The following is a 25,998-nucleotide window of genomic DNA, read 5'->3' on the forward strand; positions in this document are numbered from 1 at the left end:
AAACTTTTTTACATTAAATAGATTTTACATCATATGGTACAGGGTAAAAGCATTCTTTACATAACCCAACATTACACATTAACAACTCATATTTGTTCTTTTCTCTATGTTCATTTGTGTACAATGAGCACAGTAGTGTCTTGATTTTCTAACTATTGGAAGATGATTACTAACATTCATGAGACTGTACATACTTTTTACCCCAGCAATAATTTTTTTACTTTTAGTGGGACATATATGTCCCATTAGTAGTCAAAGGGTTAAAAGACGAATTATCTCTATGTTTTACAAGTATAACAGTGCAACTGATAATTAAATATGTAAATTAACTTTTTTGTATCAAGAATACATGCTATTAATACATTGAAATGATGAATTTTCAGAATGAAATAAAAATGTAAAATGAATTGTCAGATTCACGGGTGAAAAGAAGTTATGCTTTACAAAAAATGGATGTTTTCTCTAGCTTATTGGGTAAAAAGAACTCTTATTTTACAATTACACAATTATAAAAGCTGATCTTTCTCTAATGATATGCGACATAATAAGGTATCTGAATGCAAAAGTATGGCAGTATATGTACAGCAAATTATAGCAAGCTTTTATATATACATTTAGTGGTTTGCATTTAATATACTAAATTCATACTTAAAATTATAGACCAAGCCATATTTAGTAGCAATGCTAAATTCAAAATATATAATAAATGTTTATTTTTTTAGCTTATCATCACAATTTGTCGAGTCTTCTGAACATTCATTTTCATCACTAACTGTAGACCAACCACCATCGTCAGACTGTGATAAGGCACAAGTATTATAGTCAGGACTCTGCAGTTTTTCACATGATTGATTTATGCTACAAACAGATGAATTTAACAATTCATTTTGTTCAGTCACATTGGAAATATGACCAGATGATAGTTTTGAGTCTGCTTGTAAATTTTCAGTGTTACACTCAGACTTCAAGACAGAAGAACTTTTTGTTTGCTCACTATGTATGATTTCAGAAAACTCCTCAGTGTTCTCATCTGCACCAGTAGGCACATTACCAGGCTGGGTACCACAAGCAGAATCTTTGATATCTTCATCACACAAATGAAGTTCAGTCAATACTTCACCTGCAAAATCGGTGCACTCATCACAATGTAATTTAGAAAGCGGTTTCTTATCAGGCACTGAGCTAGAAAATTCTGTGCTTTCTTCTGAATGGTCTTTCTGAGTAACTTTTGCTTCAGCATGCCCAGACAAAGTCTTAGATGTAGAACAATTTTCGGAATGTTCAACTTCAGCTGCAGGTCCTGTAGTAACATGTGTAGCAAGTAAACTATGACTTTCAGATACTGAAGACAATTCAATTGACAAAGTTGGAGATGCATTTTCATCTTTTTGAACAGTCAATTTATTTGCATACACAGTTTCATTGTTTGCGTGAATAAAATCTGAATCTTTAGAAGTTTCAGATCTGAATGTAGTGTTTTCTTCTAATGGCACACCTTTACTTCCTGACTCATTAAGATTTGTTTTGATACATTCATTATCATTCTGTATTGAACTTATCTCTCGCTCCTTTTTCACAACTTCCTGCTGGAAGTTTAGTGATTCTGCTGCATTAAGAGAAGCAGCACTGAAATTTTCTGTTAAATTATTAATGTCTTGTGTGCATGAGGAATCCACTTCAGCAGCAACATCATGCTCAATATTTGGATCAGGCAAATCTACAAATTTATTTTCAGGTTGATAATCATACTCTGTATCAAAAGCAATATTTTGAGCATCTGATGAATCCAAAGTTAATTTTTCATAATGCTGGTTGTCATCAGCCTCATCTTTATTTTTCTCAAAGAAAGCAGTTTCGTTATTCCAAGTTCCAGAATCAGACTGATCAATATTGGCCCATTCATCATCTGTATCAACAAGAGCATTTTGGGCTTTACAGTCATTAAGATTTCCTCGAGGGGAATGCATATCAGGAGTTGATTTTTCCAAATAATGTACATCACCATCAGTTCCAGCCTTATTTTTATTCAAGAAAGTAAGTTCTTCATTCCACATTCCAATATTAGATTGTTCAGTACTGGTCCATCCATCATCACAGGACTCACTCACATTATTCCACGATGCCTCATATGATGTAGATTCTTCCACATTAACAGTTTTATTACTGCCATCTTGCTTAAATTTAGAGCTTCTTTCATGACTGTTACGGTCCTCAAAACGAGAATACCCTGATCGTTCATTATGGGCTTTATACCTAGATTTACCATAACTATATGATTCAGAATTCCTCTTATCGGACTTTACGTCTTTCCCATAATATTTATCATTTTGAACTTCAGAAGTAAACCCAGGTTGCCACCTGTTTCTTTCGTTGAAGTTTTTTCTTCGGTAATTACCTTGTCTTACTGAATCTGATTCAGCTATTTCTTTAAAGCTTTCTCGAGTCGTATACCTATTTCCACGAGCATTATAGCTCCCACGTCCCCCACGTCCAGATTTCTGTCCATCAAATTTACTTTCCCTCTCTCTATATTGTGTTTGATCTCTAAAGCCAACATTACTTTTGCCTCTTGTGGGTAATTCATTATGCCATTCATTTTTAAAAGAATGATCACGTTTTCTGTCTTTATCGTGGAAATTTCCAGATTCATATTTTCCATGAAATTCTTTGTTAGGCTTATCATCAACCCATCTATTAGGTATAGATTTTACCCACTTTTCAACCCTGCTTTGTTTTTGCTGAACATCTGTTATTTCAACATCGTCCCATACAGAAGAATCAATGAATTTTGATGTTTTGGCAAGATTTACTTCAGGTTCTTGCTCAGAATCACTAACACTTGGAGATGAGGAACTAGCTGCATAAAGATGCTTTCTAAATACATTTGTTTCAACATAATCAGATTTATTTCTTGAATCAAACGGCCTAGTCTTTTGAGAAGATCTAAATGGTGGTGGTCTGGAAGGTCTAAAAGACCTTCCTCTTGATCTTCTGGAATTAGAGCTTGCTTCAGAACTGTAGTTGGATTCACCATATTTATAGTTATTATTGTTTCCATAGCTTTTCTTATCAGATGCCGAGTCTGATGCAAAGCGCCGCCCAATATCTCTATTTACATTTGACTGAGGTCTCCATGCATCATCTCTCCTGTCAAACTTCCTGTCTTTATAATCTACATAGATAATAAAAAGATTAAATTTCTACATAATTCACAAAGTAAAATTTAAAAAAATACAACCAAAAATATTTCTAGTAAAACATTTAGGTTAATTTTGACAACAATCTCATTTAAAGTAAACCCCTAAAATGAAAATATTGTTTTAAACCATATTGATCTTCACATTAGATGATTTACAGCCAATAGATAAACAACTCATTTCAAAGGCAAAACATTATGGTGATAGATCTAATATGAGCATCCTGCACCTGTTGCTAATCAGTTTTTTACCTAATGAAGTACGGATGCTGCCAAGATTTCTAATTTTGTCTGGTTTATTTGACTATGGCAAAGCATGCTACAGCTGTCTATCTAAGGGAAGATTCAGCCATCCCATTCGCCTACAATAAAACCATGTCAAACTACTAGGATTTAGTAATCTTTACCATTTGGCCACTGATGAGAAGAAAATTTTTTAAGTACCTAATACCAGCAAACTGAATTAGCAGTTCCAGCACACCCCACACAAATAATGGCTTGGTTTTTAAGATATCTGTAGTCTAAAATAATATGAAAAATCTATGCTTCATATTTTGTGAACCATTCTCAAATGATCTGAGGAGCATAGTAGGATGCATTTCCAGGCTGAAAATGTGTATTTATGAGGGAACAACACTTCTGAAAAATGAGAAATCTGGTCTGACATGTATGCACATAGTAAACAGCAAAATGTACTACACACATGTAAATGGACTCACGATTTTCTAATAAAACATAGATTGCCAATAAAACTGTGCTTTTTTTTTTTTTTTTTTTTTCCCCCGCAGTGTACAGTTTGTGTGGCTTGGGGGCACTTCAAAATATAAGTGAACAGATATTCCTCTCATGAGATCGAATAGTAGAAGAAGAGAGGTGAGAGACTGCCAAATCTGTTCATGTAAATTGAGATGGAAATTCCCCTTTCTTATGGGTGTAATTTGGTTGCTGCCAGTAGTGAACCTTGGGCAACATTCTCAATAAGATATAAACACCAATTTATTAGTTCATAAATATTATGCAAAAATGATTTAGTTTTTATCAAAATCAGATATATGCTTAACAAACTGAACCACAATGTCAGACCAATACATTTCTAGTTCTTTTTCATGATCTAAGCTACAGGTGTGGTTCAGTATGTGCTAAACATGAAAACTTAACAAAATGCAGTTCATCATAATTTACAAAGAATAATTAAACTCCCCCAATAAAATCACAAATTTCTACTTTAATTCTAAATTACGGCATGTGACGAAAGGTAACTGCATAATTTTTAAGACATATGCAAGTTCGAGAATTTGATAACATTGGAGAAGTTCTTGTATACATTACTACAAAACTTAAACCTCATTATACAAAGTTATAGATACTAATGTGATGACTATACCTTCAATCAAACTGCATAGTTTAAATAAATATTTATTGTAATTCAGTCACCATCTGGATAATGTTACAGGCAGTAAGATTAAAAAGCTACATGAAAGCCTCACAGAACCAATGTGGAATTTGGGATCAGCATTATTGCCAGGTTTTGGACAATATTTCAAACTGAAGAAGGTCTCAGTCCCTCTGCAATTGTTCAAGATTGATATTAATGTAACCTGATATAATAAGCCAACTTTGAAGGTGCAAGAAAAAATATATGCCTCCATATGATAGCCTGAAACATAAGTTATGCAGGGTTACAATACTGAAGACCAACCATCTGTACAGGCCCACCAGCGGCTGAGCGGTAAAAGCCACGGAACACTGGTAGTTTAGTCTGGGGTTCGAGTCTCGGGGAACGCGCTGGCTGCATGGGCGTTTTCGTGGTTTTTCCCATGTGCAACATGGATACAAACAAGTCTCCGTTTGAAGGACCTCCACTGGGCATCCCTCCCCTTCTGTGTAGTGCATAAGAGCGGAGCACGTAATACACAAAGACAGTATGTGACGGCATCAAGATTAATGGATTTCTCAGCTACAATGGTACCATGATAGACCATTACTATAATAAAAAGATTACTGAATGCCATGTTTAATTATTTCATAATACTACTTGCAGCACTCTTTTTAATGGCTGTCATGTCTCACTTCTCTGAACCAAAACAGTGAGCAAACTCTCGGAGAGTTCACTCCTTAAATGCTGTATCTGGCTCACACACGGTCGACCAATTTGAATGATTTTGTCAGGCTCGTATGTCTTTTGCACTTCATAAAACAAACCAGCAAAAACTTTTCTGATTTTCAGTTTTGTTATGCTACTTTATATGCAGAAATGATCTCAGATGATTTCAGAAGTCCTGAAAATTTAACTTTACATTAACCACTTGCCTGATTATCCCCAGTTATCTCGGGTTTGTATATATTGCAGTTAATTATTATCCCGAGAAAACTCAGGCGAAGCAGAATTTGTTAGTACGATTTCTTTTATCACAGTTTTACTCGGTCTGGAGGAAATGAAAGGAAATATTCAGCTTTGATTAGCAGATTGCCAAATTTTGTTGGTTGTGCGGTTCTTTTGGAAGGACTGCTCGTGTGTTTCCCTATTGTATAGTATACGTTGGCTTGTGGATTAGTAATGTATAAAGAAGGATGCATGCGTTGGAAAAAATAAAATAATGGCGATGATGGAAGATAGCGAAAGCGATGACTTTTCAGATAGTGATTATGAAAAGGTGGTGAAAAAATCAAAAAAAAATCAAATCCAACGAGACAGTGTACTCTGTGCTCCCGTGAAAGTGATTTCAGCGGTAAGCCAGTAAGAAAAGAGACCAGATACCAGTGTAGAATGTCAGGTATCACTCTGTGTTGTCCCTTGTTTCAAAAACGATCATACAAAGATTAATATTTAACTTTTTTCGGTTTGCCCGAGATAACTCGGGATAGTAAAATAATATTAAAAATAAATGCTTTTGCACCTTCAAAAAAATTAAAAATTCAACTTTAAATCTACATATTTTGATTTGTTTTGTTGTATTTAATAATAAAATAAAAAAATGTGATGATTTTTTGCAAGGGAAGCGGTTAACAACTACTTGTTCCAGAATGAGCAGAAAAAATTTTCTACAGCTTTTTTGCACTTACTTGTTATCTCACATATTTTATTTAAATAAACAGCATCTTTACAAAAAAAGATGATTTTAGCACTGAAAAATTTTAACAGACTTTCTTTTTCAGAACTCCAATGTTGGATCATGTATGCCATGTGTCAGGTTTTACTATATACAGAAAAATTGTTAAATAGAGAAAACATCATCATTGATCAGGTAGTATGCAATTGTATGTAAATAATATGACCATCTTGCATGTCAGTAGCAAAAATGATTTATATTGCACATGTAACTTTATAATGTAAATGCATGCACAAAAGCTTTCCAGCTAATCTTGTGCGTACAAAGCCAGCTAAAAATAAGCAGGAAATGTGTATAAGCTGTTAAATATTTTTAAGCAGCTAAAAAACTTAACTTCACAAAAAATATGCTAGTAATGATACCAATGGATTCAGAATTTTGTGAGCAATATTTAAAAAAAAAAAAAAAAAAAAAAAGAGAGAGAGAGAGAGATTTTTGAAAGAATTTTGTGAAAAATACACTGGTGTGCAAAAATTAAGGACGAGACGGTTTTTTCAATATAACTTTGTACAAAAGCTTTCGAAATCAACACATTTAATACCGTAAGATCCCCAATACGCAAGGACATGAGTAATGTAAGCAACACTTACTAAAAGAGAAATCAGAGGGATAAAAAGAAGCTTTATTGAAAAAGTAGCATGGAGCACAATGCGACTGAAGGCCGAAACATCCCCGTTATGGGTGTCCAGCAAGAAACATCCGGTCTTTAATAGGGGATATGATCTCCCCTGACTGTTAGGCAGGTTTCACAGCATCTGCCCATGCTGAGAATGAGGGTGTCAATGAGTTGTTAAGGCATTGCTGCCCATTCGTCTTGCAGCGCCAATCGAAGCTCCAGAATCATTACTGGTGGTAAGGTACGAGCTGCCAAGCGTCTGCCTAGAAAACCCCATACATGCTTGATGGGATTGAGATCCGAAGATCGTGCCGGCAAATCCATACGTTCAATATCCTCACTCTCTAAGAGCTGTTCGGCAGCTACTGTGCGATGACATGGTGCATTGTCGTCCATGAAAAGGAACTGCGGACCCATAGCGCCTCTAAAAAGACGCACATATGAAAGAAGAATCTCGTTACAATAACGGGTCCCGCTGACTGAACCTGCGTCGAAGATGTGAAGGTCTGTACGACTACCAAGCATGATGCCTCCCCAAACGAGAACACCGCCACCTCCATACCTGTCCCTTTCAATGATGTTGGAGGGATGATTGCGGCCTCCCCGCTCTCTCCAGATGAGTATGCGATGAGAATTGCTACTCAGACTGAATCTGCTCTCATTTGTAAAGAGTACTCGTCCTCATTCATTGTCTCTCCAATTCCGGTGTTCCCTGCACCACAGAGAACGCCTTCTCCGATGAAACGTTAGAGGTACACACCGTACAGGGTGACGTGCAAACAGACCACCACCATGCAGTCTTCTGGCCATGGTAAAACGCGATATCGGTCGTCCAGCCGCCTGTGTCTAGCGATTTCTCCCGCTGTCTGCCGCCCGTTTCTTCTCGCCTGTAAGGCAATATACCGGTCATCTGCGGGTGTGGTTCCTCGTGGACGACCACTACTAAACCCCCGGATAGCTGTTCCTGTAGTTTGAAATTGTCTCCAAAGTCGTGAAATGATGCTGTGAGCAATTCAGAACTCTGCAGCCACACTTGTCACGCTGCGGCCTTCCTCCAACTTCCCAATGATTCGACCTTGGGTAAAAGCATCCAGATGTTGTCTAACAGATTGATTATTTGCCATTTCTCGCTGAGGCAGTAACTTGGTGTGATTTTAACTGCTATACGGCGTGCAATCTCTTTGCCAGAAATACTGATCTTACACCGACAACATGCTTTATACTACTCAGACACTCCCCCATCATTACGTCTACCTGCATATCTGCGCATGTGCTACCGTACATCACCTTACTTAATCTCCTGATTGGTCTTTCTGTCCGCTCTGCCTCTTCATTTAGCTGATATGCTAATTTTTCGACTTCGTCCTTAATTTTTGCACACCAGTGTATGCAAGAGTTGAATGGTTAACCCTTTGTTGCTCAGTATTCCACTACATGGAACACGCAACTTGAATCGCTTCTGAAACCGTTAAATTCAACCATAAATGGATAAAAATGCCTTTATAATATACTTCGAACTTCTCTTTTTAAATAGTAGATGACAGCATATCACAAGGAGACCCAGAATTTTCATTCATGATGTGTCATTTAAATCCACTTTTTTCCTAGTAAATTTCTATATTTGTTTTGTGATACAAAAAAATTTGTTTGAAAAAAAATTCAGTGTAATTTTGATGGCTGTTCTCTATATTATTTGTTATATATTTTATGACATTTTTCACACAAGAAGCATGCGCAGAATCGTTGAATAAAACAGGGTGTTCCATTAGTGGGAACACTGCGCCTTTAGCAATCTCATGCTGTTACGCATCAGATCATCTGAATCAGAGCATGAAGATAGCAGTGATACTGAGATATACATTTCTGAACCACTTGTGTAATCCGATGATATGTCGGATGAAACTCATTTATTTGATGAGAAGGTTGACAATCCATCTCACCCATGCGTTCTACACAGGCTAAAGTTTTTACTTGGAATTCTAAACATATTGTTGCACGGAACAGAAGGTGCACAAAACAAGTTTTGTGTTCAAAACCTGCAAAGTTGGTTTGTGCTTTTATCAATAAGATGTGACATGCTTTGAAAATTTCACGAAGCAGTGAAATCGAAAAATTTGTAAATATTTTTGTATATAGGACTTGTGCATATACATATATTTATCTCTTTTATCCATATATATACAAGAAAGTTGTGTATATGCAGAAAACCATATATACAGCTATAATACAGTGTTTTTTCATTAATATACATAAGCTTCTACTCATTTCCGTGCTTCACTGCAATGCTCGCTCAGTCGCACTTTTAAGAGCTCTGGTGGTGCAGTGTTCCACCTCATGGAACACCCACAGAATTGAAACAGTAAATGCAATTTTTACAAAATCTTACCTATATACTCCTTTAGGCCTAGATAGACTGCATAGAACTTTTCTTGTTGAAATACCGAATTTAAGGTATAGTGCACCACAAAGGGTTAAAGGTGTCTGTCAGTTCAAAAGACCTGCTTGCTCCCCACATCTGAGGGACATAATAGATGACACATACGAGATATTATAAAAACACCAGCTGCCAGTCTTTTAGTAGAACACAAACACAGATGTAAAGTACTAATGGAGCAATATGCACTAGAAGTTCTTAAATTACTTAATAATATGTGTGCGTTAGTATTATGATAGTTGCATCACAGTTTGAGTCACACAACCTCCATTTCAAGATGTTAAATTGCCTCAGTATTGGAAAGAACTCTTCATTCATTCACTACTTATGCCAAACACTCATGTATAACCTTCCTCTTAAGAGAATTGCTGCGGTAATGTTCATTATGACATTTTACTGATATTTCACTAAGATTTACCAATTACTCATACTTCAGTTTTCAAATGCTTTATTTTTTTTTAAATTAAGCAAACAACTACACAAATAGAAATTGAGAGTCTTTTTAAAACTAAAAAATAATAGTGTCTCCAAATCATAACTGAAGAATGTCATTATTATAACTTCCTTTCTAGTTGCTGTGAACACATATTTTTTCAAAAAGGAAAAAAAAATCATAATTCTAGATCTACACTATCACTTCTCTGGTCTGTTATTTTTCATGGCTGTTGGCTATTATCTTGCATTATGTATACATCAGGAAATAAACAGCTTGCCATATTTGATTCTATATATGCAGTTTTCTTTACACACGTAAAACAGTCATACAGCTTTAAGTTAAGCACACATGAAGTGCGAAACCACACAAAATTAAAATTTTCTTTCAATTTTGATTTAAAAAAAAAGAGCTAAGCCCAATACTTAAATAAGAATAAATGCATAAACTGAATTTTAAAAGAACTACACTCCCAAATAATTAATACTTCAAACTGGCATCTGTTGACAATTAAGAAAAATAAAAAAATTCATCTGCAATTTATTTATATACTGCTGAACACAAATCAGCTACAAAATTATACATTAATTTACACATCACATAAAAATCAATATAAAATGAATGTCCTTACCTTTCCTGTTTGATCTAGACTGTAAACCACGAGGATTTGATGAGTTCCAGTCTCTAATGAAAAAGAAATACGTGCAAAAACTTTTATCCTTAAATATCAGTATACTAATACAGTACTGACATTTCAGTATTTATAATGATTGCTATCAGCATGGCTTTTCACTTAGTACTTTACAATATACACAAAAAGCTTTAAAAGACAGCAACACAAATGATTTAAGCATGAATGCAGTTTATATTTCCCTGACAATTTAATACAGAATGACTACTTTAACCTTCCAGCAATCATGTAGGTCTCGTGGACTATGATCAATACTTGCTGCATTAATTTCATGAAAATTGTGGCAAAATTTTTTATTTTCTTGTAATCTATTCTTAGTTGCATACAGTTGTAATTGAAACTTTACTGTACATTTTCTAGCAATTAAAATTCCACCTTTTTGGGTAGAAAAACTGGACATTTGGTTTTTCCAAGTTGAAGCATAGTTTTCAATTGCTAATATTACCCAGGATAAGGCTAAATTTAACTATCTTGTTCCACAACTGGAACTCAAAAGTAGTTGAAAATATATGGGATATAATCCAAAGGGAATTAAAGATAAATATGAAACAGCAAAAGAGACTTTAAGTACTTTTAAAGAAAGCGAGGGGGAAAAGTATAAAATTGCTTACAGGAATTTCTCTTGGCAATATGAAACCAAGTCAATTACTGTCTAAGATGAAATCACTTGCTGGAACAAATATAATGTATAAAGTTCTGCAAATCTTGCAGCTTGGCAAATTGCCAAAATAGACAACTTATCGATAAGGGCAGATAAAATATTTGAAATAAACTCAACGACAGAAATCTATTCTACTGGTGCATACAATTTTGAAATGAATACTGTGCTTGATAAAATCTCTAACTTAGAAAAACAAACTTTGGATCTAAATGTTCACAGACAGTCTATGAACACTCTGGCTGTAATTCAAGCAAGGGTCTTAATCATTGAAGGAAGAAATATAATCCCAATGGATTATATTGATACTATCACTTTAAATTTGGTGATAAATGTTATGGTAATAAATGTAACAGCCCACGCTGCTGGAAGGCATCAGAAAACTCCAAACAGCAGAAGATTCAACATCAGGTTCTGCTGCAGATGAATAAAAGTTTGCCGAAAATACTAATTATTCATTACTGGTAAAATAGGCTGGTTTATGCTTTCTTGTGACTTATACATTATTCCGGCAACATCAAACTATAAAATATGTAATTCTTAATTATATGCTGCAAATGAAACAATAATACCCACTTAGGTTTCAAAATTTTAACTCTAGATTTAGGGCTGCATTGGCCATTCCAATTTCCTTTCGAAATCGCTAAAGTGGATCGAGCTAGTTCAGACACAGATATATTAAGCAAATTTAAATTGCTTATTGATATACATAACAGAAAGTTAATAGATGGCATCACTAATTTATTCAAAGTCATGTTATGTGCATAAAAGGTATGCATATCCATAAGCATGATTGATAAAAATACTAAATTTGCAAATTTGCTATTACAGTATCCCAATCTGACAAAACCAAACGATAATATACAGCACTATATCGCTACTAAAGTCCATCCTGTTTTTTAAAAGTTTGCCGATTAGATGGAAATAAACTAAAATTGGCTAAACAGGATTTCAAATTTATATTAGAAAATGACATAATTAGTACTTCAAAATCTCGATGGGCCAGTCCACTTCATTTAGTTTTCAAGAAGGAAAGAAGTTTTCGATCATGCAGGAACTATAGGCATTTAAATACACAAACAATTCCTGAATATTAGCCTATCCCCAGAATAGAGGATTTCCAACATATATTAAAATAAAAGAAAATATTTTCAAAGCTGACTGATTTAAAACTTACTTTCAGATTCCAATTACGGAAGAACATAAAAAGGACATGATAATAACACCATGTGGGCTATACGACTTTAAGGAATGCCCCATTTACGTTTCAACATTTCTTCAATGAAATGTTGTTCGGAGTCCGAACATCATAATCAGAACATTATCATCTCGCATATTTAGATTTCTCATATAAATTTGAATTTAGAAAGTTCTCATCAAAGCATGATTCCACCATTGTGTAAAAAATACATGCACATTTGTCTGTTGTAATTTCCCAGTATTTCAAGAGCTCACAAGTAAGTCTCAAGTTTGTCATAGAAGGATATAATTTTTAGCTGGATTATACAAAGATCATTAATTTAAACAACTCACTGACATATGCTTTTACCAAAATGTCATCTCTACCCAAAGAAGCTTTTAAACTATCTACAGCCTTTACATAATTTACTCAGGTGGTAGGAAACTGGAATTTGTTTTAAAAGCCATATCATAATCTTTATGAATATGTTCAAATTGACTCCAAAAAGGACATCCATTCTTTTAAATTGGTATCAAACTGTCTGAAGCAAACTTTTCTTTGAACTACTGGCTACTATAAACTTAGAACTACTAGTCTACTATAAAAATACCATATCATATTGTAAAACTTTCATCATATATAAACACTGCCTTTTTAAAATTTAAAATGTATTTTTGACAATCATACATATCCAATATGCATACCTGCCAACCTCTAAAGATAAAAATTCAGAAGAACATGAAGAATTAGTATCATGCTTTGATATTAAAAAAAAATAATTTATACAAATAGAAAAAAGAAAATTACTTACATTAGTAAATCTCAATTAAACTTACATTAGTAAATCTCAATTAAGTAGTAACTAAAAAATTTATTAGGAAACCTAAAACAGGAACTTAATGTTACACAAAAAAATTATTGCAATGAATTTAGAGTGCATTTTTTGGTTTTAGCCAAAAATTCATTGGAAAATTTCCTGTCATAACAATTAGTTTCCTCATAACATTTAGCAATTAAAATGTGTTGTAGAGATTTTGGTGAAATTGAAGAACGAAACATAATTTTGTTTTTCTTCACAACACTGAAAACTCTCTCGCACTCAGCATTACTGTGTGGAAGTACGAAAATAGCACATAAAACTCTTGCTAGTCTATCATATTTTGCTGTTCCATCAGCACTTTACACTTTCTTTCAGATAGAAAAACACATCAATCCAGGGTTGCCACTCAAACAGGAGAATGAAATTCCCTGACTTTTCCAGGTTTTCCAGGTGTGTTTCAAGAAAATTCCAGTCTATCCGCGTAATGTACATTGGCTGTGCTAAGAGGTAAATTAATTATGGTATTACTTGTATTGTGTAGCAAATTCACTTAATTATTCAATAAATCCCAGAGGACATTTATTCTTAATTATTCTTGGTATACTTTGTTTGATAATTTTGTTTAGTTTTCCACTTAAGAAACTTAATAAAATTTAAGATATATATATATTGGATAACAAATGTATGTTTTATTTAATTATTACTCATGATCATCACCAGTTTAACATGAGGTTAATCCGGTCCTTATAAATCACAACGCAATGCTAAATAGTTAAGTTAGATTTTAGGTAAATTTAATTTGCGTGAGGTATGTTCTTAAAAGGCACCTTAACACTTGAAAACACAAATATAATTATAATAGTTGTTGCTTTCTCCACTGAAGATTGAGATTAGAATCTTCCCAATCTGGAATAAAATAAGGCTTTTTTTGCAGACATTCTGCAGCTAAACGAAAGAAAGAAATCTATTTTAATAAATTGAGGTATTTTATATTTATTTCGCAGCATACATAAGGAAAAAATATGTGCATTAAATTTCGTGATGGTATGTCATCATACTGCTATAATTAATTTCAGGATTATGCCAGAGAAAATTTCCTGAAATTTGGAAATATTATTTACTAATAATAAATAAATTTAGAGGGAAGAAGCAACATTAAATTATATGAATAACATAAAAATAATTACTTAAAAATTGAATTAGAATAATCAACGATATTTTAGGGAATATAGTTATATTACATGGCTAGCCTAGATGACTGATTACTATTTTTTTATTTTACTGCAAAGTGGCAAAGTATTTATTAAAAAGAAAAAAAAAAAAGGTTTAAAAAGATTTTGCGGTAAAATTCTAGTATACAGTAAGGCTTTGGCACGATTTTGAAAATTGTCGCCAAAACCAAAATGACCCATTTACTGCGCATCAAGATGTCGCCAAATCCCATTATTATCTAACCAAAGAACGTCTACGTAAAGAAGAAAAGGTTCCATACAAGTAAAATGCTATTACGTCGCTAGAATGCGGAGGGAAAATTTGCCAAGGGATTTGGCGACGGAACCTGGCGGCCAGAATTTCCCTCTCCGCGAGGTGTACAGGAAATTGAGAAACACGTGTTAAGAAGAAACGCTTTTTGACAAAAAGAAAACTACGAAAATCCGTTTTTAAATTATTGCGAAAAAATCCAAGAAGAAACGTTTTATCAAAGGACGTTTCTTCTTGGATTTTTCGCAATAATTTTAAAAACGGATTTTCGTAGTTTTTTTTTCCCCTGAAAATAACTAATCCATGAATTAATTTACTTGCGCCAAAAAATATTTTCTTTTCCTTTAGAGTTTAACCACTTGCGCTAAGACTAAACTTCACGGTGCGGTGCCGTGCGCTACAATATAACAAGCCGTAAAGTGTCTTATTTACGCCGTTCCTCATCTGCGAGTGCAATCCAGAGCTGTAACTCGAGAAATAAACAATCTCATTGTTAGGCGTCGTGTGCACCACGTTATTTTCATTTTTGCGATAAATGCTTATCGACGTGGTGTTCACGTCGCTCGCGGTTCGAGACAAAAGCATCTTGACATGCGTGGCACGTCTTTTTAAGCGCAAGTGGTTAAAGAAATTTTAAACGATATTCATTTTATGAACTCTTGATAACGTGACCTTCGAACTTCGACACCGGTTTCGAGCTTTGGCAACAGATATATCAGACATGCACAGCTGTTTTCCCTCTATGATGGAACGGAGCCACAGCCACGTCTGCTGCAGAGAGGTTTTCCTTCTTTACAATACATATTCTTTGATTCTAACCTCCATGGTACCGTATACTAGGATTAAACCCATTTTGTTTTATACGAGAATAGGTACTTTCTTTAGTTCATGCATTGCACATGCGATTCTCGAGAATATTGGAAACCAAAAGTTGCGGGAAAGTTGATTTGCCTTTCTAAAAGACAATCAAATTGGAGCTGCGAAAATTGGCTCTATGCCAGCTACCCGAATGACACTCACGTGATACATAATTCGCCAAAAAAGTTACCTCTTCCGACGACTTTTCCAGATTTTGACAAAAATAGTTAAATTCCCTGACTTTTCCCTGAATATTTTGGTCAATTTTCGAATTCCCTGACTTTTCCCGGTTCTCCAGGTTTTCCAGGTAGCGTGGCAACTCTGTCAATCAGAAGCTGGTCAATATTTAATGGTAAAGCAGCTGCAGCTTTTTCTGCTACCAAATTAATTAAGTGGCATGGGCATCCAATAACAATTAATTCATTTTGTTCTTTTTTGAGGAAAGAGGCTACACCCATTTTGTCATCCACCATGACATGAGCATTATCTGCACCAAATGAAATGCAGTTTGATATTGGGATGTTAAGTTGTTTCAACTCATTAATTACCAAGGAGGCAAAATTTCCCCTCGTAGCATCTCCATTTAACAATGGAAGACTCAAAAGATGAGTTTTCATTACATTAGAAACATCACAGAAATATGTAACAACGATGGGGTAAAGCTTCCAATGAATTCTGGAGTGCAGCTATCATTTTACTTGTGCATCGCAAGCAATTTCGTTCACAATAAAAGATGTTTTCGTGCGAGCACAAGCATATTTCTGAGCAATCTTGGAGTCGGGAACATCCGTCTCAAAGTTGACCAGCGTGATCGGCAGTGCTTAGCGGCACGTAGTGTTCGATGAGGAATGCAGTAAACAAACACTCTGCCAAAATGACATCGGCATTCAAATTCGTAGCTGAATTTGAAAAAAAAAAAAAAAAAACATCCACTTTCTTTGACGTTGTCGAAGCATTAAATTCATGCTTTGCTTCACAATGTCGCTTCTTCCACCGTGACTTATTATGAGATCACACACGCACACGTTGCAAAATGCATAGTTATTTCTTTGAAGGATTCTTTAATTGTTGGAAATTCGCCTTTGTAGGCAGGCCAAAAATATTGAGAATACAGTTTTTTTAACTCATTTCGTAACAACGACGTATTAAGAAAATTCGCAGCACGTGCAAACAAAAAAAAAAAAAAAAAAAAAAAACAGAATGTGACAATCCATACTCGCCGAGTCCAAGCTAAGTACCCTTGCTGCTGAAGCGAACGCGAAAAAATAATCTGGTGCCCACAAAGAAAAGAGTGGGAGAAACAAGTTCAGCGCATTGGATAGCCTGGTTAAGCGGCGAGTTGGGAGAAACCGCAGGTTACTGGATTTGAAGTAGTCGGTAGTTGGCGGTAAAACATGATGCAATTGGCAAAAAATCGCTGAATTGGCGAAAAATTCTAAAATTTCGACAAAAATCACTAAAAACACATGAAAAAGGAAAAAAATCGTACAAAATGGATTACGATCGTAAAATCATAAAGACAAACACATTTTCGTAAAAATTATGAAAAATTCGTAAAAGTTGGCAGGTATGAATATGCCTAACTTAGCTTTCAAAATAGCCATCACATTTGAGCACCTATTCCTTAACTTTTGCATTAAAGGGAAATATCTATCATCTTTTACCTCAAGGATGGCATCAGAAATATTTAATAATACTTTTTGCAAAACATCTACATATCAAGCTCAGGCATGTGATGCAGTTTAAAGATGAACAAAAAGTACTACAAAAGAATGTAAGTATTTATGTAGAGAACATAAATACTTTCATTTGTTTCAATAAGCTTTTATGTTTCCTGTAAAAGATGTTATTAAAAAAGGCCTTTGGAAGTTAAATACATAGTTTAAAATACATTCAAATCATCAAAAAATGGCATCTGCAAAAATATGCATTTAATTCTTCATTTATAATCTACAGTACTTACTCCTCAGTTTTTCCACGGTCCCATTCTCTTTCATGAACTTTAGTTTCAGTTACTGCCACATTATCAGTTACACATTTCTCTTTTTTTTGACAGACCTACCATATATATATATATATATATATATATATATTTGTAAGTATTAACGTCAACTTCAGATTAAAAAAAAAGTTCAAATTTTCATGAAAAATAATTAAAAGTATATGCATGAAAGTGCAAGTTGGCAAAAAAAGCTGAACAATGCGCGGGCACAAAAACTAATTGCGCGCGACCTAAATAAAACACATTTTAACATTCATTAGTAAAAAACAAATAGCTGAAAACAAAAAACTTATTTTACACTACAATGAAGTCTGCAATATCATTAGTTTAAAATAACATATAGCTGACTATCATAGCAGTATTTATTCAAAAAAGGAGGGAGGGATAATGCACTGTATCTGGACTCTATTCTTGCTGATTTGAGATAAACAATATCAGTGTCTTCTTGGATAAATCATTAAACAAGCCTTCAAAAGGTTGTTAACTAGCTGATTTTGCACCAGAATAATTTTCGAATTCAAACATGTATATATAATTTTAAATATCCTTTAAGAATACTTTTAATCGTGATTTGTTTGACAGAACAAGATCATCCTTCATCTGAAACAATCATAATGATGCAAAATGCATTGAATTAAAAAAAAAATTAAAGGAACTCACTTGATCAAAACAGCAAATGATAAAAACTTTCTGCTTACAGTAGTTTAATGGTAAGTAATAAAGTCGTTAAATATTTCCAAAGCTGGGAAAAGGATTGCACATGCAAAATTAAGAAATCAGTGCCATACAGTTATAAAGCACAATGCTGAAAAGAAAGAAAAAAAAAAAAAGGAATAAGTCAGCAGAAAATGATTGGGAATGCAATAAATAGCTACAGAACACATACGAGTCCCTGATTCTAGTGTAAACCAAACACGGAGGATTACCAGCCTATAGACAAAAGGAAAAAGAAAAACAGCTACAGACAGCATCTACCAAAATACCACATATATCACTATTAAACTATTCTTCACGGTTCGTACACATTTCCTTATATGAAAATTAAGGACTTTTAAGGACCATCAAAGAAAAAATTAAGGACCTATCAGCAAACAAAAAAATGAATATAATAAAGCAATTATCCATACAACCGACTTCATGCTTGTAATTTCACTTTAAGAAACTAACAGAAGTGTGTATTATGCTCTATTATTAAATTCAATTTAATACTTACCATAAAACAATTTTGAAAATTAAACTAACTCCCTACAAGTTATGAAGTAGATAACATTAAATTAGGAACATAATTTCTTTAAAAACATGTATAAGTGTATTTTACGCTAATAACAGTCACTATTTTAGAGATTTATATGATTATTATTTAACTTATTTGATATTTATTTAAACACAGTCAACTACTATTATAATCACAATGTAAGAATATTTTGCAGATTAAAATAACTGATTTGTAAACATACAATTTATTTCCTTGGTTTTTTGAAAGATACTAGAATAATAAACTGTACAATAAAAGATACAACACATTTGTGCTTTTTTTTAAATCTGAAATCTTTTCAGCTATTTTAACATCTAATTTATTTATGTCTATTTCCTTTTCTTTAACTATTCTTCTAAGTTCATTTGCTTTGATAAACAAATCAACGTTCCTGCTGGTCTCAGCTTCATCTGCTAAAGCATCTACATCTTCATTAATACCTTTAATGTCCCTTTGAAGAAATTTTTTCTTCTGCTTCATATAATCAATTTCTTCCTCAATAATATTTCTTTTCCTCTTTGAATTTTCAAATTTAGTTAAAGATTTTTGTCCTTCTAAATACTGCATATATTTAGACCTTGCAGAAGCTGCTGCTGATCTCATTTCTTTATTAATTTCGATATTAAAAACACCTCCAGAAAATTTTATGTAATCAAATACTGTGCATTGAAAAATGTATGATGAGTCACTTAAATTTTCAATTTCAATTGCTTTATTTACAGAGAATCCCCTTTCCACAGAGGACTGTTCATGTGACAAGATAAGAATACTTGTCACAGTGAATACTTGAATAGTGAAAATATACATTTTTTACTATATATATATATATATATAATTTATTTCCTAAACAATATTGATTAATTGATTATATTATCTCCTAAGTTTAATTAAAGTAGAATTATTTTAAAAGAGTGAATCCATACTGGTAAGTTATATTTTGAAAGACATATCTAATATATATATATATATACAGTACAAAGTCCGAGATCCGGACATCCAATATCTGGACCTCAAAGCCACCACCAAACAATTTTTTAGGGCTTTTTTGAAGGGAAGGGGTATGCTTTACACAAGTGCATTAGATTTTTTTCCTCATCACAAAAAAACATGTCGGAAATCCCGATTCTTAATTTCAGTTTGGCGCTAAATAAAATATCTCATTATTGAAGAAATAATTATTTTAGCATAAATTTGTGTGATTAGTAACTTGACTCCATAGCTGCGTATCTGCTTGGCATAATCTCGAACCGAAACATTTGTTAATTTTACACCAACTAATATTTTATATCCTTGATGCCGAAATCGCGAATCATTATTTATTGTATTTTGCTTTTATCACCGCATGTTTTCAATGGCAACTTGAGTGGTGAATCATGCAGCGACGCCAAATAACAGAGTATCATCCAATTACAGATTTAAGTTTAATGCGCTAAAATATTGACAAGGGGAGATTTAGCAGAAATTTATTTCCTTATGCTAAAAATAGATTTTGTTAATGATACTCACAGGACAAACGATTATATTTAGTGCTATTTGAATTAAGAATAACTGATTTGTTATTCACATAAAGCCAGAACCAGCGCCAGATCTCGCATGGCCGCACCAGGCGGCAGAATTTAGCGAAGTTAAACAGAAGTTTTTCATTGCGATGACAATGCCCAATCATCAATCAAATAACGGAGGGCGAAATCTGTAGCATGGTTCTAAATCCAGAAAAATACAGCTACCGATAGTGAAGAAAGTAACAGAGAGGTTACTGAACGAGAAAAAATTTTGATTGACAAGTTATTCGGAATTCTCGACACAGCAATTACAGGACTTGAGCAATGGAACTTAATAACTGAACAAGAAATTATATGTCTATAGTATTAGTCTAAAGTATTAGCAGAGAAAACAAATCAAACAACTCACACTGAAAGAAATGTTTAATAAAGTAAACATATAAATATTAAGCTCTTTTCTTTTGTAAATTTTGATACCCTTTAAATCATAAATGCTTCATTATTTCATATTTTCAATTTTATAATTTCTATGTGCCATCTTAGTAGATTTAAAATGATCTAATATCCAGAAAAATCTCAAATCTGGGATCGCCGAAGTCCCGACGAGTAAAAACCTTGGACTTTGTACTGTATAAATATATATATATAATATGGAATGTATATTTTCAGTTAAACTTCTACCCAATAACTTTAGTAATTCATGAAAGTTAATTTTGCGTCTAGTTAATTCAGGAAAATTAGTTTCAATTAGTTGTTTTCAGCTTTAAAAATATTAAAAAATTTTTAATTAGTTAGTTATTATCAACTAATAATTGTATCGCCATTAGCAAAAATTATGCATTACTATCAACAACATAGGTTTAAACCAAATGCTTAATTGTCTATTGAAGCTTCAAAACATATTTCCGAACTTCACTTTTTCTTGGCTAGCGTTACCGAATTTGCCCTTGGCGACCTAAAATCGAAATGGAGCCAACAGATTTCCCGCGAAATCAATAACAGACCCTCTGCAGAAATAAACTCATAATCCCGATATCCCATACATTTTACTATATGTGCAAAAGAGAATAAACTCCGTAGAAGGTGATAACAAATTAATTTATGGCTTAATTGAAACAAACACAGAAATTAAGCTAAGCAAAACCATGTAAAAACAAATTGAAATGATAAAACGAAACTTAATTTTCATGTGAATTTTCAGCGCTGACTCTCCCATTCTAGAAATTTCAATTTGTTTCAGACAAAGACCACATTTAAGGATTGCCATCCATCAATATCCAGTCTTTGTAGTCAGCTTGATGAAGCCACAGTTTATTGAAAATGCACTTTCCAGGCATCTCGTTCCTATTGGCGTCGGAAGGGTTGTGGGCTTCCAGGTTGGGATTGCTCTAATTTTGGCAAATATTTTCAGAATCCCCCCTTATTTTTTCTCGAGCACCTTCATCATCACTTTCGCCTCTTAAAGAACTTCTGGCTTCATGCTTTCGTCACAATCTGCCTAAATTTATGGATAACACCTGTTTCGAAAGATTGGGTGAATAGCCAATCAGACACCGATACTTTCATTCTGGTAGCTAATTGTTTTTTTTTATCGTTTGCAAGGCAAATCCGCCAACAGATCGGTTAAGAGCCGTGTAATTTTAATTCCATATTCATGAGAAATTGTAATTCACACTTAGAATGGCAATCATTAGAAATGATAAGGAATGTCAAATGAGCAAAATTAAGGACCGTTTATTCATTTTGGCCAAAATTAAGGACTTTTAAGGACCAAAAATCATTTTTGAAAAAATTAAGGACTTATAAACCGTACAAACCCTGTTTCTCGGTTTTCGAAAGAAAGAAGGTTGAGCTTAGCTTAGAGTAAGATTTTTAATCTGCCTGTTTCACTGATAAGAGTGACCATTGGGGTGATATTACGTCTGCCAGTTCGGCTGTCTTTCAGGTGTTTATTTGGCGGAGTTTTTGGCAATGCGAGAACTAGTTGTTGAATCAACGCTTTGAAAAGTGAGAAACTTTTGCAGTGCGTAAGGCAGTGGGTGTAAAAACAAGTTTTTTTCACAAATTCTGGCATGAGTGGGGAAATGTGGCAGACTTTCATATCTAAAAGGAAATGTTTTCTGGAAATTCACTCTTTTCACATTTGTCTCTTGGATAAGGTATATGCTGTCCCGCTTAGCTTCAGCTTTGGGAAGCTGAAATGAGACTTCCCGATATTACTAAGGCTTCTTTGCTCGTTAAACTCTGTCAGGAGGTTTCATCTTGTTTTGCCATGAAAATTTAACAGTTTCAACCTGAGGTTCTCACCTGTTGAGGATACGGCATTAGTCTTATATTAAAAATGTACTTCTACAGTGGCTTACTTCACATTTCAACAACAACGAATTATGTTAATCTTTAGAAATTCTGCTTCACCTTTAACAACCAATCATAGTCAGAGAATGCTTGCCTTTAACATCGGACGACTGCATCGAACATCTAAGTTTATCGAATAAATAGAACAATTTTAGCGAAGGCCTCATCATTTCTTAACCAGCTGCAGATTCATCATTCCATCTATCATGGAGACCATCGGAAGTTCACCTTCTTTTTACCATCAGTTCCAGTGAAGTAGGAGGTTAGAGGCTCTGTAGAAATCAATTCCATATGATGATTAATCTCTATGTTCCCGCAGAAGCGAACTTGTTTCTAGTCTTCAGATGCAGTGAAATGTTCCGATTTCCATACATTTCAAGATTATTTGTTTTTTTTATGCTCTTCTTAAACCTGTCTTGCAGCTAAAATCACTAGGAAACAAAAGGGCATTGTTAAATTGGAAGACGTGAAGAATGCCAACATGAGTAAAAAATCGAAAAAAGGTGAGCTAAAAAAATCTGGATATGTCAACACATATCCAGATATCAATATCTCAACACTGAAAACCATAACTTCTGACAGATTAAAAATAAAAAGAACAGGAGACTACAGAGATCAACTTCAAGAACGTTTATGAGATGTTCCAGTGAATATGTCCAAGATAATTAAGAAGGGAAAAAATAGGACTGGAAAGGTATTTTCTCAGCTGGATGCTGACGTAAATTTAAATTGTGCTATGGATTCTCACATCACGCCAGAAGTGGAGAATCCAAAGATCGAACTGAATCCTTTAATGTTGATGAATCTCGTCTCTTTATCATTTCAATCCTCCAAGAAACTTGGCCCTTAAAGAATGGTGCAAGGTAGTGAAGAAAGTAAAAGATTACCTTACTATTTTTACTCGGTGCAAATGCCGATTTCTTAATTTTATTTTTTTGCCTTTATATCAATAGCACAGCTATTAGTTAACTGAAAAGCATTCAAGCCCATCCAATCAACAAAGAGCTACATGGCTTGATGTCAATGGTTGACCAGCACAATTTTCATGAACAGAGAGCATTACCTGACCCCTCCAAAAAATAGACTTAAACATATAAAATTACTAACTTTCATTTTCAATTTTCCTTTAACTCCCACTTTTTAATACAGTTGTTTCTCCATCCTGTCCTAAAAAACAGCAACTGCTTATAATAAATGTCTCTAAATTGCATCATTTCAAAATTAATCCTCCTCACAACAGTTGTACAATGCTCATGACACAGACACTTGAATAATGCTTCAACAAATAGTAGTATAATTTGTGAATTGAAATGCTAATTAGCAAATCAAAATGTAGCTGAATCAAAACTTAATCTCTTCAGACTTTCAAAGTATAATCTTCACATTTATCTGTTCTGTCTTTAAGGTTGCTACCAGCGGCTCTCTCTATATAAAAGATATCAGTGTAATTAACAATTCAAGAATGAGATGATATCTTGTGCCAGCTTATTGTGCATGTCTCCACTAGAAATGTTTTGTGAATTATTCAACTGGCTAATGACTACTGCACCATCTTCACACATTTTCAACATAAACTTTTAAATTATTGGTTTAATTTATATTCCCTATCATTAGCAACTAAATTATTTCATTTGCTTTAGATGCTGATGATATTTTTCTATATATAAGACATACATAAAAGACTTACACTTGCACAACTAGTAACAGACGAGTTCTTTGCTTCTGCTTTGATACGATCTTCTTCTACTTCCTAAAAAAATTAGAGCAGATTTTTCATATTTCAATTTAGAAAATTAACAATTAGAATGGTTATCTAAAAAAAGCACTGTAACTAAAAGTTCAGCCACTATTTAAAGATGATAAAATTACAATGATAAATACCTTGACGGTACACACGGAGGAAAAAAACAGTTTCTGATAATCATTTAGTTCAATATGAATGACAAAATTTAAGTAAACATGAATAACACAAGTCTCCAAGATATCACAAAATGTGATTATAAAATAAGTACTAACTTCGGAAATATATTTCATTCCTTTCTATCAAATAAGAACTGAATGTGCTTAGTCAGTGATGACTTTTTACGTATTGGGGGTGAGGATGCTGATGCCACTGTCACACAGGTTTTCTTGTGTTTAGTACGTGTTCTAGGCCCTTTGACAAATGCTAATTACATCAACATCTTTTTGCCCACCAGTGGCTAAGCAGCTTGAGCTATTGAACACGAATTTCATTCCAGGTTCTAAAAAGTCTTCACAAAAAGACTGCCTATATGGAATTTTCTTCTTGCATGACATGAATATCAACTGGTTTCATTAAAAGTACTCTGCAAAATCATTACTCCCTGACAGATAGCCCCACTTGCTTAATTAAATTCAACTAACAAATGCCAATACTAAATAATTTTGTCAAAAATTATGAAATTTAATTTTTTATATGGTTCCTAAGTTAGTAAACGTTTAGACTCACTACAAAAAATAAAACATAAAAAGGTCCAACTCTCATAAAATAATAATTAACCCAAAAGTTTCAATTTTGAAGTTTGACGTTATGTTCAGAGTTCACACACAAATTGAAGGGGAAAAAATGTTTACAATTGTTTATGCAATTAAAAATTAACCCCTTACTCGTTGCACCCGTTTTCATACAAGCTCTACTTCTGCAATAAAAAGTGAAGGTAATTCCAATTTTTATTGTACTTGTATCAATTTTATTTACACAGACGGCTCACGGATGGCAGCACAATACTTATAAGGTGATTAGATAACAATAGTATGTAGATTAAGAATATTTTTTCCATTAGAACATATTTCGAAAGAAAGGCACAGGTTTCAGTGCTCATCACTTTTTTTGTGTTTAATGTTTGTAAAATGAGTAGTTCAAATGAACAAATGGATTTAAGTCTTGACGAATCGGGAAGTCATTCAGAAGGCAGCTTTTTTCCAGATGCTTTTGATTCTGAATATAGTGACAATCTTGCGCAACTTTTACCATGGTGCCAATGGAATCAAATTATGCCGGATGTAACAGATACTTGGCCTACATGTTTTCAGTTCAAATTGTTGCTTAAAGCTAATATTTCATTTCAAGCCAGTGCAGGCATTTTACAATATTATGAGCATTTTATAAATGATGAAATAGTGGATATAGTTGTAAAGAGAAATAGTGGATATAATTGTAATTGTTATGCTGAGCAATCAGGTAATGTTGTTGGGAAAAGGAAACTAAAAGGTAGAAGAGAATGGAAACCCATATCGGCACATGAAATGCATTTGTTCCTTGCACTTTCAGTTTTACAAGGTATAAAAAAAATTGAAGAAAACGTGTTGAACTAAGAAGACATCAGTAGCAATCCTTTTCTCCTTAAGATTATGTCATATAATCGATACTGTGAGATGAAAAAAA

General features: G+C 33.6%; 1 protein-coding gene across 2 annotated transcripts in view; it reads right to left on the minus strand.

The window, feature by feature from the left end:
• Positions 1-689: 689 nt before the first annotated feature.
• Positions 690-25,998, minus strand: part of LOC118199913 (uncharacterized) — a 52,679-nt gene continuing 27,370 nt past the window's right edge. For both annotated transcript variants that reach the window (XM_035371785.2, XM_035371786.2), the window contains exons 4-7: positions 24,280-24,342; positions 17,442-17,536; positions 10,421-10,473; positions 690-3,172 (exon numbers count right to left, since the gene is read on the minus strand). In XM_035371785.2, the coding sequence (XP_035227676.1) occupies positions 711-3,172; positions 10,421-10,473; positions 17,442-17,536; positions 24,280-24,342 (2,673 nt within the window). In that variant the 3' untranslated portion in view covers positions 690-710. The remainder of the gene's footprint in view (positions 3,173-10,420; positions 10,474-17,441; positions 17,537-24,279; positions 24,343-25,998) is intronic.

Source organism: Stegodyphus dumicola, chromosome X2, assembly GCF_044657685.1.
Source record: "Stegodyphus dumicola isolate Sdum_Otavi_A_Nest chromosome X2, ASM4465768v1".
In the NCBI taxonomy this organism is placed as follows: Eukaryota; Metazoa; Arthropoda; class Arachnida; order Araneae; family Eresidae; genus Stegodyphus; species Stegodyphus dumicola.